Source organism: Triturus cristatus, chromosome 7, assembly GCF_964204655.1.
Source record: "Triturus cristatus chromosome 7, aTriCri1.1, whole genome shotgun sequence".
NCBI lineage: Eukaryota > Metazoa > Chordata > Amphibia > Caudata > Salamandridae > Triturus > Triturus cristatus.
In genome coordinates, this window is record NC_140590.1 from 1397154341 (window position 1) to 1397172049 (window position 17709).

General features: G+C 44.6%; 1 protein-coding gene across 1 annotated transcript in view; it reads right to left on the reverse strand.

Annotated features, from left to right (window-relative positions):
- Positions 1–17709, reverse strand: part of DHX35 (DEAH-box helicase 35) — a 446551-nt gene that overhangs the window by 92648 nt on the left and 336194 nt on the right. Inside the window, exons 15-17 of the mRNA XM_085619115.1 lie at positions 7256–7351; positions 6670–6764; positions 5665–5742 (exon numbers count right to left, since the gene is read on the reverse strand). Of these exons, the coding sequence (XP_085475241.1) occupies positions 5665–5742; positions 6670–6764; positions 7256–7351 (269 nt within the window). The remainder of the gene's footprint in view (positions 1–5664; positions 5743–6669; positions 6765–7255; positions 7352–17709) is intronic.

Genomic DNA, 17709 nt, shown 5'->3' on the forward strand with positions numbered 1-17709 from the left:
ATGTCCTGGAAGGAGGCGACGATTGTACTTATTTTGAAGCCAGGGAAAGATCCTCTTAAGGTGGATTCCTATAGACCAATCTCCCTGCTGAACGCAGACTAAGATCTTTATGAGTGTTCTTGCAGGGAGATTGGTTAAGCTAGCCCCGCAGCTGATCAACGCGGATCAAAAGGGCTTTATCCCAGGGAGGTATATTCAAGAGCAGACGCTCCAATTAATTGGCAATATAGATCTGGCGGTGGCTCTGTCGAGACCCTTGACTGTAGTGGCATTCGATGCAGTCAAGGCTTTCGACAGAGTATGCTGGGTGTACCTCTGGGAGGTCCTTAAGGTGATGGGCTTAGGGCCTATTTTTATTCAGACCCTGACTAGCTGTTATCAGGGGGCCTCCACAGTAATTCTGCTAAATGGTAAGCTAACAACAAGCTTTAACATATATCGGGGAACAAGGCAGGGTTGCCCCATCTCGCCTTTACTGTTCGACCTATATATAGAGCCTCTTGTCCAAGCATTAAGATTAGATGAACAGATCACCCCCTTTAGCTGCCACCAGTATAGCAGTAAATTGGCTCTTTATGCCGATGATTTGCTACTGTATACCAACAATCCAGTGGAGGTAATACCAAGGGTTGAAGCCCTTTTAGAGGAATTTAGCTCCTATTCCGGTTATTTAGCCAATACCTCTAAAACAGAGGTGATGTGTTGGAACATCAATGATTGGGAGGGAAAACTTAGCAAAGAGTTTAGATATTTGGGAGTCATCGTAGTCAATGATCTAGATGAATTACCTCTGATCAATCTAAAAAAGGTGTCTAAAGAGGTGGATCACCTCTTTTCACGATGGAAAAACCTTCCCCTGATGATCTATGGTAGGGTTAACTTAGTGAAGATGGTCATCCATCCTAAGCTGACATATTTGTTCAACACTATTCCCCTTATTTTTCCCAGTAAAGAAATTGGCAAAATTCAGAGCAAAATAGGTAGCTTTATTTGGGCTAATAAGAGCGCTAGACTGTTGTGGAAGAAGTTGAGACGTAGATTACTGAAAGGGGGCCTTGCTCTTCCGGAGATACCCTGGTACTCTACTGCCTTTCAATTTAAAAATGTACGGATGCTCGTGACTACAACTAATGATACAAATTAGAGAAGGCTATTGAGAGAGATGGTCACAGTGGAGGGTGGGGGAGTGTTTCCTTTACAAGTTTGGGGCACCAATGTTTTTTTAAAAGGTATGCCTGAAAGATCTAAGAGCAGCTCTTAGTTTTTGGTATAGGTAAGACGCCGATGGGGGATCGGTTATTGTTCTGTTTTTGCTCCCATTTGGGATTCCCCTGGGACTCCGGCCTGTCTGGAAGATAGTCTTGCGATACCAATTAAGAGGGCTGGTATCATGATTTGGTCAGACCTTGTATCACCAGAAGGAGTCTACCCGTGGGAACTATTAAGATCTAAAATAGGAAGTACTTTTTCTAAATTTAAATATTTACAGTTGGTCTCATGGTATTCAGCAGAGAAAAAGTCTATTAGTGGTAATTGAGTTTATGCTTCAAAACTCAAATCCTAAAAAGAAGGAGGTCGCATATTGGTATAAGAAATTTCTAGAGGCAGAGGATGTGGAATACCCTCGTCAATATGCGGCCTGGAACCAGTAACCCTTAGATTTTAATTCTGTAGATCTATTTGATATATAATTGCAAATTCTATATAAGTATGTTATACCAGGATCTTTAAAAAAGAATCACTTTTTTGTAATTAACAGATTATATTATACATCTGTAAAAATAGCTAGATTTGCCCCATCGTTTTCCCCCAAATGTCCAAGATGTGATTTCCTCAAAGCAGAGGACATTCATATATTTTTCGGGTGTGCTAAAATAAGTACTTTCTGGGCGAATGTGGAGTATGCTTTGGGTGGCATTTTTAAAGTTACGATTAAGGTGAATCTCTCCATAGTGATTTTTGGTACTGATAATGACTCTATGAATCTTCTACGACCAATACAAAGAGGCCTAATGTTATACCTTATTCTTAAAGCCCGAAGGAAAATATGCAAACTCTGGAAAGATCCGCGGCCCCCATTACATGAGGAGTGGTTAAAAGCTGCTTTTGCTTTGACGCGTTTAGACCAGGGGGATTTGAATGATAACAGCATTAATATATGGTCACATTTGATATCATGGGTAAGAGAGTTGAGATTGATTGATTGCTCTCGGGTCCTATGATTACACCAAGCTTTAATCGAAGAAGCTGGCCTGGATAGGTCTAAAGCCAGTGCAGTTGCAGAAGCCTTGGGGTGCCCAGGCTGAGGGAAGGCTTCATGGCAAAATTGCAGACGTTGAATGGTGAGATGAGGACAAAAAAAAAAAAGCAATGTCGCCTTTGATGAAGGAGATTAAGATCATTCCAAGGCCTTAGTGACCTGTTTTTGCACAGGCTCTCAAGCTCCTCTATCCAATGGACGGGTATAAAGTGCTGTCACCGTTGATGAAGGGGAATGAGATCGACCAATAGGACTTACAGGATCTAGGGGACTGTATAAATGAACAGTGTGTGAGAAATGCTCAAGAGTCAAGATCGAATTTTATTTTCCTTGGTCGCTTTTTACAGATCCTGCAAGGTTTCCTCTTAACACTCATTTTCTTCTCCTTTATAGTCAAATTAGAACCAGTTTTTGTATTCTTCTTTTTTAATTAGAAATAGGACAAGATGCTCGTGGGTATTTAATGAGGCAACACTGGCCATCCCATAGCGCTCATCAGGAATCTTAAATAAATCCCTTAAAAAAAGAGAATCCACATCACTTTAAAAAATATTCACTTGGAACTTGCAGTCATTATTATGGAGCTTAGATAGTGGGCAACCTACTTGAATGCCAATTTCCTTAAAGTCACTTGAGCGAGCTTTAGAATTATTCCCAGCAGACCCACCATCTACTTTAGTAGGAGTGTACTAAGAGAGCTGCAAACAAAATTGGTATTTCATTAACTGGGAAAACCATGGTATTCAGGGTTATGGGGGCTATAAGCATATGGTTGCCCAAGGAGGGCAACCCTGGAGTCCTAATATCTGGTAGAGTGTAGTCCAGAACGAAGGGAGCAGGAATAACAAACAAGTACAATGAATTATTTGCTGTATCATCTCCCTTTAATGTTTGCGGGGAGGGGTTTAGTTCCAAGAGCACCGTATTTCCTGGAGCACTATTCCTTTTGGACTATACCCTGGTATTATACTCAGAAAAGGTGGATAAAAATAAGCAGGAACAGAGGAGAGCCCCTTCAATACTCTGATGTAATTTGTTTAATTTCCAAGAGGGTTTGATTGAGTTTTGTGGCAAGTTCTAGAGGAGATTAACCTTCCAGATCTGACATATTTTGCAGTCATTTTCAAAAAGAAAGAGGCCAAAATTATTTACTAGCGCCAACTGAACCAGTAAGGGGTCTTGAAAACGACAGATTTTTTGCCGATGGTGCCGCCAGGCCACGTAAAATGCTCTTTCCTGATAGCAAGGTTAGGTTTGCCCTCCCCTGCCTCCCACCAATCCCTGAAAGAGCACCTTACTGACCCCTAACAACTTTGGAGCCACAAACTGAGGAGATGCCCTAGACTAGGGGATCTGTGGAGCTGGGTTCATCGCAACTGCCTAAAGCCAGAGAAGGATCTAGGAATATGTCCCAGCATGAGATCACCTATGACAGATCCTTCAAACAACAGGAGACCAAGCACCTGGGCGGGTAACAGAGAGAGTAGAGCAGAAGTCAGTAGTGGGGAACGGGCAGGCAGCTAGTCAAGCCGGAAGAGCCAGTTTCCCTCTACTTTGGGAGACTGAAATCAGGAGTGAGTGGGTGTTGCAAAGCCGGCGGGCGTGCAGGCTCCTCAAATGGGCACAAGCCGCACCAGCCTAATGCCAACAGCCTCTGTGCTTCGCGAGAAGCCTGCAGCCTATTGCTTACTGCCATGCCTCTTCAAACTCCCGAGGCCTTCTGACCCCATAATGGGTAACAGGACTGCAATGGTACCACCTGGAGGCAGCGGAAACATGTCTGCAAGCTCCCCAATACTGCCTTGCTCCTTGCTCTGCTCTTCTCCACTTACTGCAACCTTGCTGCACTCGCTCACTGATGCCTCGCTCTGCTCAGTGCCGCCTCGCTCTGCTCAGTGCCGCCTTGCTCCTCCTTCTGAAGTCATGGAAGCAATTCTCAACTTTGGTGATTTTTTTCGTGCATTCAGTCAACAAGAGGAACTAGTCAGCCTTTTGTTGCATCAAACGTTGCCTCAAAATAATAAAAGAGAAAGAGGTCCTCAGAGTTATCATGGTTCAGAATATGGTCAGCAAGCCAAGCACAGGGCTTCAATCCAGAAAGACATGTTTAAGATAAGAAAATAGAACACAAAATTCAAGTTTTAGAAAAAACGAATGATGGGATGTATGAATTTAACCCAAGCTCAATTAATTAATAATTTAATTGAATTAAGCCCCGAAAACTTTAAAAAAATAACATTTCTCTCAACAAAGTAGCGGGACAAAGCAAATACAGATAAAACTCTTTCTATCTGTCTCCTTGAATGGTGCTTCCATGAGGCTCTGCCAACAGTATTCAAACACACCCACTTTATATTTCAGTTGCCTTGCATTTTTGCTGTGTAATTACACCTTCATGCTGACTGTTTCAACTTGTGTGGGATACTGAACAGGCTCCCATTAAATTCCACAATTTAAGCATTCACAATGGCTGCAAATCAGACTGCTTTCTTATTAAACCTCCACATCCAAGCCTCATATGGCAGAGTGACAATGAATGTTATGTCTTGCATGAACTCTTTATTTCCATTTGAGATCAGAAGGCCAGCTTATACTACACTTTTGAATTGGGAACAGGGATTTTCTCACAAGCAATGAGAGGCCCTTGCTGGCTGGCAAATAAAAAAGAGGGACGAGGTAAATACCACGATTCTACCACACATAACATGCCTGACTGGGCAGTGAAACATAAAACAAGGTGTATGTGTGAGTGCACAGTGATGATCTCCATGCCATAAGTAAGATTTAAAATACTAACATCTGCTTATTATGTACTGACATGAAAATCTACCTTAACCCCTTCTGTGCCACGCCCTTTCCCCCTCCTGTGCCGGGCGTTACATTAGCGGGCGGGGTTCATGACGAGATAGTCTCGTCATGGGCACAGCGCGACCGTGCTCCATGACGAGACTATCTCGTCATGGGCACAGAAGAGGTTAAAATACTATATAAAGGTTTGATCGTGAATATTTAAATTCTAACTCACAAAGATCACCTGTTTGAGATGCACTCAAGTATCTTGGATTATGAAATAAAAATACAAGTGTGCTTCTATGGGGTTGGTCTACAGGATATTGAGCCCAGGATAGAGCATAGAATATATTTATAAACCCCTGCAAAGCATCCCATTATTTTTGAATACTGTCAATGGTCTTGGTATTACTACAAGTCTTATTTGATAACAGAATTTCATATTATTTACTAATGAAAAATAATGAACAACCTATATTTCCCTATACTAATCCAACACTAATCCTATTTGGATTCTAGATTAGTGCTTCAATGTCTCGTCAGGGGTAGTAAGAGCTATAAATTGAATACAATTTGGCAGTCAAATGATAAAAAATATATTCTCTTTTACTTACTTTGATGAAGGCTTCAAACACATTAAGCATAGTGAGATGGTCGCCCTCTTCCACAGCAAACTTCCTGTGCTCTCTACGCTGAAAAAGTGAGACAAGGAACCAAATGAAAACAGTGCAATGTTTAGCAACAGTGTGAAACATTGAGCAATATACGAGGAAATAGTCTACGAATATACAAGATAGAAAACGTATATGTTTACGTTGATTTCACTTAAATAAAAGTTCGTAATTCAGTAATTAACATACACCTCAGATAACTAAGGTGACTGTGATGTCACAGAGGACAGTGTGGGTCAAATGTCAGTTTACCGAAAGAACAAAAACCCATACGAGGAAAAATGAGAAGTGAAAAGGTAACATGACAAGTAACATTTAGAGAACCTCTTTAAAAGCTTCCCTTTGAGCTCTGCAGTAATGTGTTTTTGTCAATGCATAATTTATAAAACAGAAACTCACTGCATACGGTCGCCATATACTGAGCTTCTAGGGGGTTGCGAACTTAGCAGAAGTTGAGCATAGTGAGTTAAATATGTACAGTTAGATAACATCTCCTTATGTAAATGTTCCTGAATTCCCACTAAATAGACTGTGATTCGATGTTTTTGAAAGTCATGGGGTATTAACAATGAGGCCCACTGTAGGGAATACTATTCGGAGGAATTCTATATTTATTCAATATGTTTGATTATGGTAGAAGGTGTCTTGGAAATTACAAACAACATATGAATCCTACAAAAAGGTCAGTCTAAAAATAAGGACATCTCCAAAAACTGCACCAATAATTTTTGGGAAGCTTGTGTTTTGCACATTCAAAGAACAAATAAGTCACTCTAGTTAAATTAGTACAAGTAATACTGCCTATGCTTAGAGATAAAACACATCTCAGTTAAAGGTTCGTCTTCAACATAGAGTTTTTATTTGAAATTAAAACACTGAAAAAAGTAGTTGCATACACAATATTAACTTTCAAATATAGTACACAGGACATGTAGCTCAGAAACTTACTGCCTTTGCCTTCTGGTTGGGGGGTAACATAAAGACACTTTGTATCTGCATCATGGCAGCAATGCTCAGAATTTCTGCCGAACAGCCAAAATTGCCTATAGAAGGAACCAGGGACAAAATATGTTAATATGTAGTTTAAACTAGGTGCAAAAAAGGTTATTGAAAAATATAAATCAGCACACGAGTAATGCTTTTTTGACTTCTTAAGTTTACCAAAATGTATATATATATATTCATATTTATATGAATCCAATGTCAGTGAAATTACACCCCGTGCATCTTGGTTGGCCAGTACATAACCAATGGGGCTCTACCATGCCCCACCCAAACACAGCTAGCTCCAAGACTCTTGGCAATACCAGCATACAAGGTGGCAACGCCGAAATATTAAACAGAATGGTGGGATTAGTACAACCTGTGAAAACTACACAAATTAAACTGGATTACATTCACCATATTCGGGCCCCAGTGCAGCACACGAAACAGCCCCCAACATGACTGACTTTTAAAAGTATGGCTGTTTATCAAAAGTGCAACTAAAAACTCCAAAATCCACTGAGGATTATTACGTATACTTGTTAAGCACCTGACTCCAGCAGCATCTTAGAAAACATGGGGTTCAAAGGAAATTCAGCCATCCTAACGCCAAGGGGTTCCGTCAGCCGACAATGCTTGTCCAGACCTGCAGGAACAGAAAGGGATGAGTTAAGAGCTTATTAATAGTCATATGACATCACAGTGTTTGTTAAATTACATCAATAAACCTCAACACTCATTAGTAATTGTGTTTATGTTTTCATCTTGATGAGAGTTGGCAAGTACTATCTATTCTGTAGTCCTATGTGTTTTTACCAACATACTTCTACATTGCTTGGATCCAATATCGTACACTGGAGAGTGGCAATGTGAGTTATCGCTTAAGTTACTTACCCGCAACTACAGTTCTACAGCATTGGTATCTCAGACTCACAACCTTGAGTCATTGCCTGTTGTTAAATTGAGAGTTCCACGTTGAACTAAATTGGTAGTAAATAACAAACATGCCTAAAAAGCTATAAAACGATGTACATATAGTAACACATGCATCTCATTCTAAAGCATCCACACTTCAGCAAATTAGGCAAATGAGCTCTGAACTGAATTAGCCCCTAAAAACCAACATTGTGCAGATTTTGAAGTACAAGCAAAAAAGCATAATGTTTTCGCTGCATAAGAAGGATTCTGAAAGAAAGACCTCAACACCACTAATTTGTCTAGGTGACAGTCTGTTAGAAGCTTAAGTATAAACCTCAGATGAGTGCGAAAAATTACTCTGCCTTTACTTTGACCTCGATTTGGCAGACATCTGGGGAGAAGCTCCAGGGCTCCTTTCCAGTGCACAGCAAGGATTTCAGTATGAAGTGGGGGAAGGCAATAATGGGTTTCTCTTGAAGGCGTTACCTGAGTGGATCGCTTAAGGAATTTCAGAGAGTGAATATGTTGAATAAGGTTGAGGAACCACTTATCAGGCATGATAGACCACCATTTGTTGAGGTACGTCTGGAGCCACGAGAAAGGGAATACAATAGGTGCTTCTGAAAAGTCAAAGTTATCAGGTAGTGTCCTGGGATCTGGACTGTGCAAATCGTCTTCAAGAGTAGGACATGTGGCTTCAAACCTCAGCACCAGGGCTGCACACAGCGAACTTGCAGGACACTGAAGGATCTAACCTTCTCCGCATCAGGCTTCATGTTCCCCAGGAACCTCACTCACATGCCATGCAAACAGAGCCTACGCCTGAAGGGCATGCCAAGAATCCTGTTTTGCACCTCTGTTCTAAAGGATATGCTTCACACCTAGACCTACCTCCAGAGGACAGCTGTTCACCATTTTCACTGTTGCATCGATCTTAGCTGAGGTAGAATGTCTTATCAAAAATGGCCTTAGTTTCCTCATGTTTGTCCTCCCATTTGGAAATAGTATGTCCTCAGAAGTAGCCATCAAAGAAGAAACACGCTTTTTAGGGACTGAAAGTTGTAGTTATCAATAGGCAGTGAGTGACACAACAGTAAGATAGTGGCTAAGACTGTTGAAGTGACATATCCTCCAATTCAACTTCTTCACGGACAGTTTTCCATTCCGGCGCCTCTCCATTTCCGTTATTCCTCTTCTTACTCAGCCTCACTGTCCTAGCCTGGTATTGGCCTCTGTTTGTGGGGGATGGGCCTGCAGACAACAGTGATAATTGATGAGGCAGTAGAACTGCTGTTGAGTTGGTGGTGCAGCTGGGGGCATTGGCTGTGCATGCACCAGTGTGCCAAGGAACATTGGGTAAATGTCTTGTATCATTTTCTGTGGGTCTCCTGTGAGGTTTACAGGGACCTAAAAATAAGAATGCTGTAAGTCATCAGTCAGTCTGTCCGTGCATGTCTTGTATGCACCCCATGCCAGGAGGATCGAATTATTTATCATAGTGAAGTGACATGAACATTGCACAGCAAACTTTGGAACGTGGGTGAGAGACTAATTGTATTCACTGTTTGGAGATAGCACTGCAAGACCTGTTGCTGGTGTCACACCCAGAAAGTTTACAGGTATGGAGATTAGGTATCAAACATCAGGACTTGCTCAAGTCATAAACTGAATTAGTTTTGACGTGCATATGACACAAGAAAGAAAGTATAGGTACGAGGAAACGGGCAAGAAAATTAAATGAATTATGCTAGACCAACTCTAATGGCTTACTTAAGTTTAATCAAAAACACATAAACCAGTTGGCGGTCTGTACTCAGTCTGAACTTTTAAACAATGAACACTGCAAGTCTCTCATACAGCAATAACATAAGGATTGTATGAACTCTGTGAGTTTTGGGCATGGTCACGCAGTTGCAGGAAGCTATTGGGGTAGGTTCAGAGGAAAGATTAGAAAAAGTAAGTAATGTTCAACAATCTTCACACATCTACTTCCAGCAGTTGCACTGTACTGATCCTCGAGTGTAGTTATGAAACCAGGTCTTTAAAGCCAACTGAAAGAAAGCAAAGAAGGCATTTAAGCAGTCTGGGAGACAAATCTCTCTCTTTTTCTATGTTATCACTGTAGCAACAGTTACTTATTTCTATTGTGAAATGATTTTGTGTATCACGTTTAGTGGCTATTGCATAATAGAGCCATTTTAAGGGTCCACGTCCATCTACAGTTGTAGAAAATCTATAAAATAAACACTCCGAAGAAAAAAAAAAAATACTAGAATATTACGCAACAAGCGCAAGCAGAAAATACGCAATTGTTTGTGGTTAAAACACAGTTTAGGCCCAAATCTTGCACCGACTCGATTAAGGTGAAAAGTTCACTTGAGGACACAAAGGAATGGGAAACTTGAATAGGTTTCATTTAAAGGCCAACTCGTGTTTAGTAAGCTTGAAAGCATTTATGGCCTCCAAACAGAACGTGGCCTGATAAGACAATGGGTGCATGTTAGAAATGGGATTTTTGGTAGGCTAGGGCATGTGCCAAAGCCAGGCAGAAACCACCACTCTAGTCAGGATAAGGGAGTTACACTCCTAAAATAACCCCTGCTCACCCCCTTGGTAGCTTGGCACGAGCAGTCAGGCTTATCTTAGAGGCAGAGCATTTGCACATAACCAACAGTAATACAGTGTAAGCACTACAAAAGGACACCACACCAATTTAGAAAAATATCCAATATTTTTATATACTTAAGACAAGACCCAAAAACAATACAAATCCACAATAAAGTACTTAAAAACTCTTCAGTTATCAAAATATGCTTGAAAAGCAGTTCCTTGATGTCAATAGCTCCGTCCGGAACTATCACGGCGTCGTGAGCAAACAAATCCAAACAGTTCTGGCTGACCGCGGCGGCGCGGGCCAGCTACGGTATCGGGAAGACCCGTCAACAGTACCTTTTTGAAATGCAGGGCATCGGCGACCTCTCGCTGAGCTTCCGAAAGCACAGTGTCCGCAGGCGTTGGTTCCGGAGGTCGTTGCAGGAGTCGTCGGGGCCCTTGAAGTCACACGCATTGCAGATCGAACTCCTCTCTGTTGAAGTCAGCAGCGCTGGCATCAGCAGGCGTTGGGTGCTGCGGTGCGAAGTGCAGCGGTGCGGCGTGTGGTACTCACAGGTTGCGGTGCGAGCAGCAGCTCGGTGGCGGCGTCAGATGGCGTCGCCGGCGAGACCAGGGTCATGGTGTAAAGTGAATGCGGTGCTCGTCGCGGTGCTGGCAGGTCACGGTGAAAGCAGCGTCGTCGACGTTGCTGAAGCCCTGTCGTCGGCTGACGAACCGGAGTTGATGGCGCCGGTGTCGGTGGGTCAAGACTGCAGTGTGGGATGAGGGAGGTGCGTCGTGTAACTTTATGAGCGGTGCCCTGGAACCACGATGCAAGCAGCGACGTCGATTTTGGCATGGAGCAGCGTCGTTGGGGATACCAAGGCATCGTCGTGAAGGGAGGTGGTGCGGAGTGCGGGTCTCACAGGTCGCGGTGCGAGCAGCGGCTCAGTGGCGGATTCAGCAGGCGTCGTCGGTGAGACCAGGGTTGCGGTGCAGCGTTGCGGCGGTTCCCTCTGCAGTGCCTTCAGGACATGGAGTCGGCACCGGCGTCGTAGACGGCGTCGGATTGCTTGTCTTCTGTTGCAGCACAAAACACACAGTCCCCAGTGCTGAGGGCAGAAGAACTTGAAGTTTGCTGTTCTTGAGACTTCTTGAACAGGGGGCAACCTCTACCTCAAGCCCTTGGAGAAACTCACAAAAGTAGATTGCAGAAAGTTCAGTCCAGTCCTTTCACTGCCCAAGACAGAAGCAGCCACTGCAGGCCAACACAGCAAAGCACACAGCAAAGTGGTAGTTCCTCCTCACAGCTTTTCCAGCTCTTCTTCTTGGTAGTCTTATTGGTCAAAAGAGTTCTAAAGTTCAGGGGTCTGGGACCCAATATTTATATCCCAAAATCATTTGATCTCTTAGGCAGAGAGTGTCTGTGCCCAGCCAGAACCAGTTCTGCCTTCTCTGGTGTGACTTCCTGGCGGGAGGTGGAGACGGCATGGTCAGAGGCAGACCAGGCCCTTTCAGGTGCAAGGAAATCTCCTCCCCCTTCCCCAATTGCAGACCAGGTCTATTCAGCTCTTTCCCGACCCACCTTGGCTATCTAGAGCCACTCCTTCTCCCCAGTCTTCTGTCATCCAAAACCTAGACAGGCAATCCACATTCCAGCAGAGGCACACAGGATGACTGAGCAGGAAAATACCTACTTTCTAAAAGTGGTATTTTCAAACACAGAATGTAAAAATCACCTTCACTAAAAGATGCACCTTTAGATTCTGAGTTCAGGCATACCAAATGTTATTTTCCTACCTAATTCCCCGGGCCAGTTATTTTTATAAGATGTTATAAACAAACTCCCCATTCGGTCCTAAGGGAAACAGGTAGACTTGCAATAGCAAAAAACGAAATTAGTCGTAATTCGCTATCAGGACATGCCACACACACCAGGGCATGTCCTACCTTAGAGGTGGCTAACATGTAAGAAAAGGGAAGGTGAGGGACTGGCCAGTGTGTGCACTGGCCAAGTCGACATGGCAGTTACAAACTGCGCACAGACTCCGCAATGGTGGGTCTGAGTTACCTTTTTAGGGCTACTCACGTGGGTGGCACAATCAGTGCTGCAGGCCCACTAGTAGCATTTGATTCACAGGCCCTGACACACTCAGTGCACTTTACTAGGGGCTAACAAGTAAATCAAATATCCAATCATGGAAACACCAATCCAAAACACAATTTACCACAGGAGCACCTGCACTTTACCACTGATCAGCAGTGAGAAAGGTGCTCAGAAACAATACACCAGCAAAAACAGAGTAAAAACCGGGAGGTCAGGAAGCAAAAACTCAGGGGAAACACGCCAAAAGATGCCAAGTCTAACAGTGCAGGAAATCAAACTAGTCCGGAGCACACAATTATCTAAGGTGTCTGATTAGACAATGGGTTAGGGAAGTAAATTAGTTCAGAACACACAAAGGTCTTAGGTGCACAATGCTGAAGGCACACACTTCACTGAAGGTTTTTCCACATGAATAATAATAATAATACAGAAATTTATTGAGCGCGAACAGCTACCTCTGGGGAGGTGTCCCGGCGCTAGCGAGTCCCACAACAAGAGTAAGTAGTCAGGAAGGGGGGCAGGATTATTGCGTAAAAAGCCAGGTTTTTAGGAGTTTCCTAAAACTTGCTTCTGACGTAGCGGATTGGATGGCAGGAGGCAGGGTATTCCAAAGTTTCGCCGTGCCGGCCGAGAAGGATCTGCCTCCAAGTCTCGCTTTCCTTATGTGCGGTACAGTTAGCTTGAGTAGGGAGTTTGAGCGTAGCTCACGTTTTTGGTGGTAGCGAGGAAGTCGGAGTTTCAGATAATTTGGACATGTGCCTTTTAGCGCTCTGAAAGCCAGGGTTAGCACTTTGAACTTAATTCTGCTTGCCACTGGTAGCCAGTGCAGCTCGTGCAGATGCGGAGAGATATGCTGCCTAAAAGGGACCCATTTTATTAATCTCGCAGCCGCATTCTGCACGATTTGTAAGCGTTGCACTGCATATTTAGGTAGACCAAGATAGAGGCCATTAGAGTAATCGAGTCGAGAGGTGATTGTTGCGTGAACAACCGTTTTCCGGCACTCGAGTGGTAGCAAAGGCAGAAATTTCCGCAAATTTTTGAGTTTATGCAGGCAGCCCGTGGTGAGCTGTTGTATATGCGGCAAGAAAGACAACTTCTCATCCCATTTTACTCCTAGATTTTTTGCATGGGGGCTGGGAGATGGGGCAGGGCCCATTTCCGTTGGCCACCACAGATCCGGAGGGGGATGTTTGGGGTTACCAAAAAATAGCACCTCCGTTTTGCTCGCGTTCATTTTAAGTTTGTTTGTGTTCATCCACTTGGCCACGTCTTGCAGACAGCCCCTGATTTTGCTAAATGCTGCCTCGGACGTGTCTGTGTATGGGAAGACTAATTGCGTGTCGTCCGCGTAGGATATTGCCTTGACCCCCCATTTGGCAATCAAGGTGAAGAGTGGGGCCAAGTATACATTAAACAGCAGGGGGCTGAGTGCCGACCCTTGTGGGACGCCACACCAGAGATTTTTTGGTCCAGAAGAGAAGGGGCCCAAGGCCACTTTCTGGGAGCGATTAGTGAGGTAGGAGAGTAGCCAATTGAGAGCTTTGTCTCCAATACCTATGTCCTTAAGTCGGGTCAGCAATCTGCTGTGATCTACAGTATCAAAAGCAGCTGATAGATCCAGGAGCACCAGCATAGCTGATGCCCCTGAATCTAAGGACCACCTGATAGACTCGGCAACCTCAATGAGGGCCGTCTCGGTGCTGAAGCCGGCCCTAAAGCCCGACTGAGTTTCATGTAGGGCGTCGCTGTCTTCAATAAATTTGTTAAGCTGCCGCTGGATTATTTTTTCAAGCATTTTGCCGGGGGCTGCAAGGAGAGAGATGGGTCGGAGATTGTTCAGATCATCCGGTGCGCCTTGGGGTTTTTTTTTCAGCGGGAGAAGTGTGGCCTGTTTCCAACAGTCCGGAAACGTGCCCGTAGCAATGGACGTGTTCCATATGTGTAGGAGGGGAACTGCAATTGCTTCCGACATTAGTTTCCACAGTTTAGGTGGGCAGGGATCGTCCGGGCCTCCCGATTTACATTTTTGTAATTCTTTTACTGCTTCGGAGAGGGTAATAGGCTGAAATTGATTTAAAGGGGTAAAAAGGCACTCAGAGACTCTTAGCTCATCCATTAATGTCGGCTCAGGGTCCGTAAAAGTGTCATAGACTTTTAAAATTTTGGTATCAAAGAAGTCTGAAATGGATTCGCAGAGATTTACTGAAGGGATGATATCCGTCTCGATAGCTCTGGGCTTGAAAAAGGATTGAACAATCTTGAATACTTCTTTGCTTGATTGTTCCGCCTGTAGGATGGAGGCCTCAAAGAAGTTTTTCTTGGCTTTTTTAATAGATAAATGTAGAGCATGAAGGGCTTTTTTATAGCTAGATTTGGCAGCGTCGCAGTAGTTATCTCGCCAAAGGCGTTCCAGTCTTTTACATTTACTTTTTTCGGCCTTGAGTTCAGGGGTGAACCACGGTGCAGAGGGAGATTCTCTTCGTGATGTGGCAATACTGGCCGGCGCTATAGAATCCACTGTTTTGCTTATCCACAAGTTCAAAGAAGCCGCATCGGAATTAGCATCTGAGGTAAGGGGTATGGGGGTCGCGCGAAGTGCTGGGCATAATTTGTCCGCTGTTAGATTGTCCCATTTTCTCCGCACATAGGATCGCTTTCCAGTGCTCTGAGATTGGGTGGGGATTGAGATGGTCATGGTAGTTAGGTAGTGGTCCGTCCAGAGCAGCGGTAGCGGAGAGGAGGCTGTTGTGTTTGGTATGTTGGAAAAGAAAAGATCGAGCATATGCCCTGCCCGATGCGTGGTGCCTGTAATAGCTTGAGTCAGATTGGCCGATTGCAGGGTAGAGATAAGATGGGAAGCCTGTGGACAGTCAGGAATGTCGGCGTGGAGATTGAAATCGCCGGCTATGAAAAAGTAAGAGTGGTCTAGAGAGTTTAGGATTATAAAGTCCGTAAGCTCACACAGGGCTGATGTCGGACAGTCAGGGGGTCTATAAATAACTAGGCCTGTAAGAGATAGTTGGGGGGTAATTTGGAGGCAAAAGCGTAGCCCCTCAATGCTTGGGAGTGTGGTAGGAGTGGAGGACAACAGAGTGTAATTCTCGTTGTAAATGAAAGCCACTCCACCTCCTCTTCGGCCCTCCTTTCTATTGGAGAAGCTCATTTTAAAGCCTGGCGGGATTGCTAACGAAATGGATGCCATGTTGTCTTCATTGAGCCATGTCTCTGTGAGGCATAGAGCGTCCCAATGTGAGTCCGTTATGAGCAAGCATAGGTCATTAGCATGCTTGGGAAGAGATCTGCAGTTAAGTAATCCGATTCTAAGTTGGATGGAAGGGGTGTTACGAGAAGGTTTGCAAGCTTTTTTGGGAAGTGAGGTTGTTAGAGAGGAGACTGTGCCTAAAGACATATGGCAGCGTGGGCAGTGGGGAGGGAGAGCCTGAGTCGCCAGATTAAGTTCAGGCGTCTGACAGATAGTAGCAGCATTCAGAGCCCGGAGCTCCTCACTGGACCAGACTATCCTTTGTTTGTGGGCGCGGGCAGCATGGCTGGCGCTGGTCGCAGGCCGGTCGCGGACGGGCGCAGACGGGCTTGCCTTAGGCGCGCCTTCGGCGCGCAAACGGCGCTCCCGCTGCGCTCGTCCGCTGCGCTTCCGTCCAAGGCACATTATGTAGGTAATTGCCAAGGGGGAGGTCTGGGGGCGTGTCCTAAAAGGGGCGTGGCCTAAGTCCTCGCGCTGGGAGCGTCCGAGGAAATGTTTCAATGCTCGACCAGCCGGCGGCGTTAGGATCTGCTGCTAGTGCTGGTGAGTGGCAGAGAAGTCAGCAAGGTGCTTTTAAAAGCTAGCACACATAAACAAAGTGATAATTTTCAGTTTTTAAAAACGAGCAAATTCGAACCTCTCCCGGCTTCCGCCTCAGGAGTGTGGACTGCTGGCCTGTCAGGCGCTTGTTTTCAGCGCTTTGTAGTTGACGCGGGGGGTGTGTCCTAAAAGGGGCGTGGCCTAAGTCCTCGCGCTGGGAGCGTCCGAGGAAATGTTTCAATGCTCGACCAGCCGGCGGCGTTAGGATCTGCTGCTAGTGCTGGTGAGTGGCAGAGAAGTCAGCAAGGTGCTTTTAAAAGCTAGCACACATAAACAAAGTGATAATTTTCAGTTTTTAAAAACGAGCAAATTCGAACCTCTCCCGGCTTCCGCCTCAGGAGTGTGGAATGATAGGATAAAATTATAAAATGATAGCCTAGAGTGATTTGAAGCCACCGAAAAACAACATATCCCTGGCCAAAAGAAGGAACATTCAACGATAAAATAGTTGAGCATGTTATAAGGTACCTCAGAAGTAAATATGCAGGAGCCAAATTACAGAAAAGGGAAGCTGCTGTAGCTCTATGTCAAGTCTTTTGCGAAAAGTCAAAGGACTCCTCAAAAGAGCATTCCCCTAGTACAACGTCTATACCCCCACCCCCATATGATACTATGAGACCCTCTCCCAAGGTACCTAGTATCTACCAACTGGTGCAGCTACAGGAAGGTGAAGTGGGATTTGAGAACCCTTAAATTGAAACCCCTCCACTCTATCTAAAAGCTACCTCCAATGTCACACCACGAATGCCAAAGCCAAAACATGCGAGTACACTGAGGCAGCAAACAAGGGTAGATGACTCCCAATTTTCTGGACAACTAGAAGCGCAGTTCATACTACATCTGGATCCTGCCCCTCCCCAGCAGGGTAAAAGCGAAGAGCAAAAGCCAGGAGATAGGGATGACCAGTCACATATACCGTCAGCAACGTCGCGTTTGCTACAGAAAAGGGACACAACGGAAAGGGTAATTAGAGAGCAAGTGTCTATCCCACAGTGAAGTGATGCGGAGGATGCAAGATGGGATGAAGATGTGGCTAGGGCTGTAGGTATGGCATGATGGCAAGTATCTAAAGGAAGAGAGAAGGAGCATAGAAGATCTGAAGACAGTTTACCCCTTGGAGAAATGAGAAAGGGAGCATAATAGTCTCACCAGAAATTGTGCAAGAATGGCTATCACGTAGTGAGAGTAGGAGACATGCAAGTGAAGTGAGGAGAGGGGGGTAACACAATGACTTTCCAGGACAAACTTAGGGAAGTTTTGGGAGATTAACAGCTAGAATAGAATCTATACACCAGCATGTGGAGAGCATGGGTGAAATGCTCAAACCCCAGAGGTGAGGCACCCTACTTGTGATATTGATATCCAAAAGAGACCATGTATTGATTTGGACTACACAAGTGGAGCAAGGAGACTGTCTAAACCTACTGACATGAGGGAAAGAGAGCACAAAATGTTTTCCAGAATTAGGAAAACTTGAGTGACGGAGCTTGAGTGATTGCAATTTCAAGGTGCCCATGGCCAG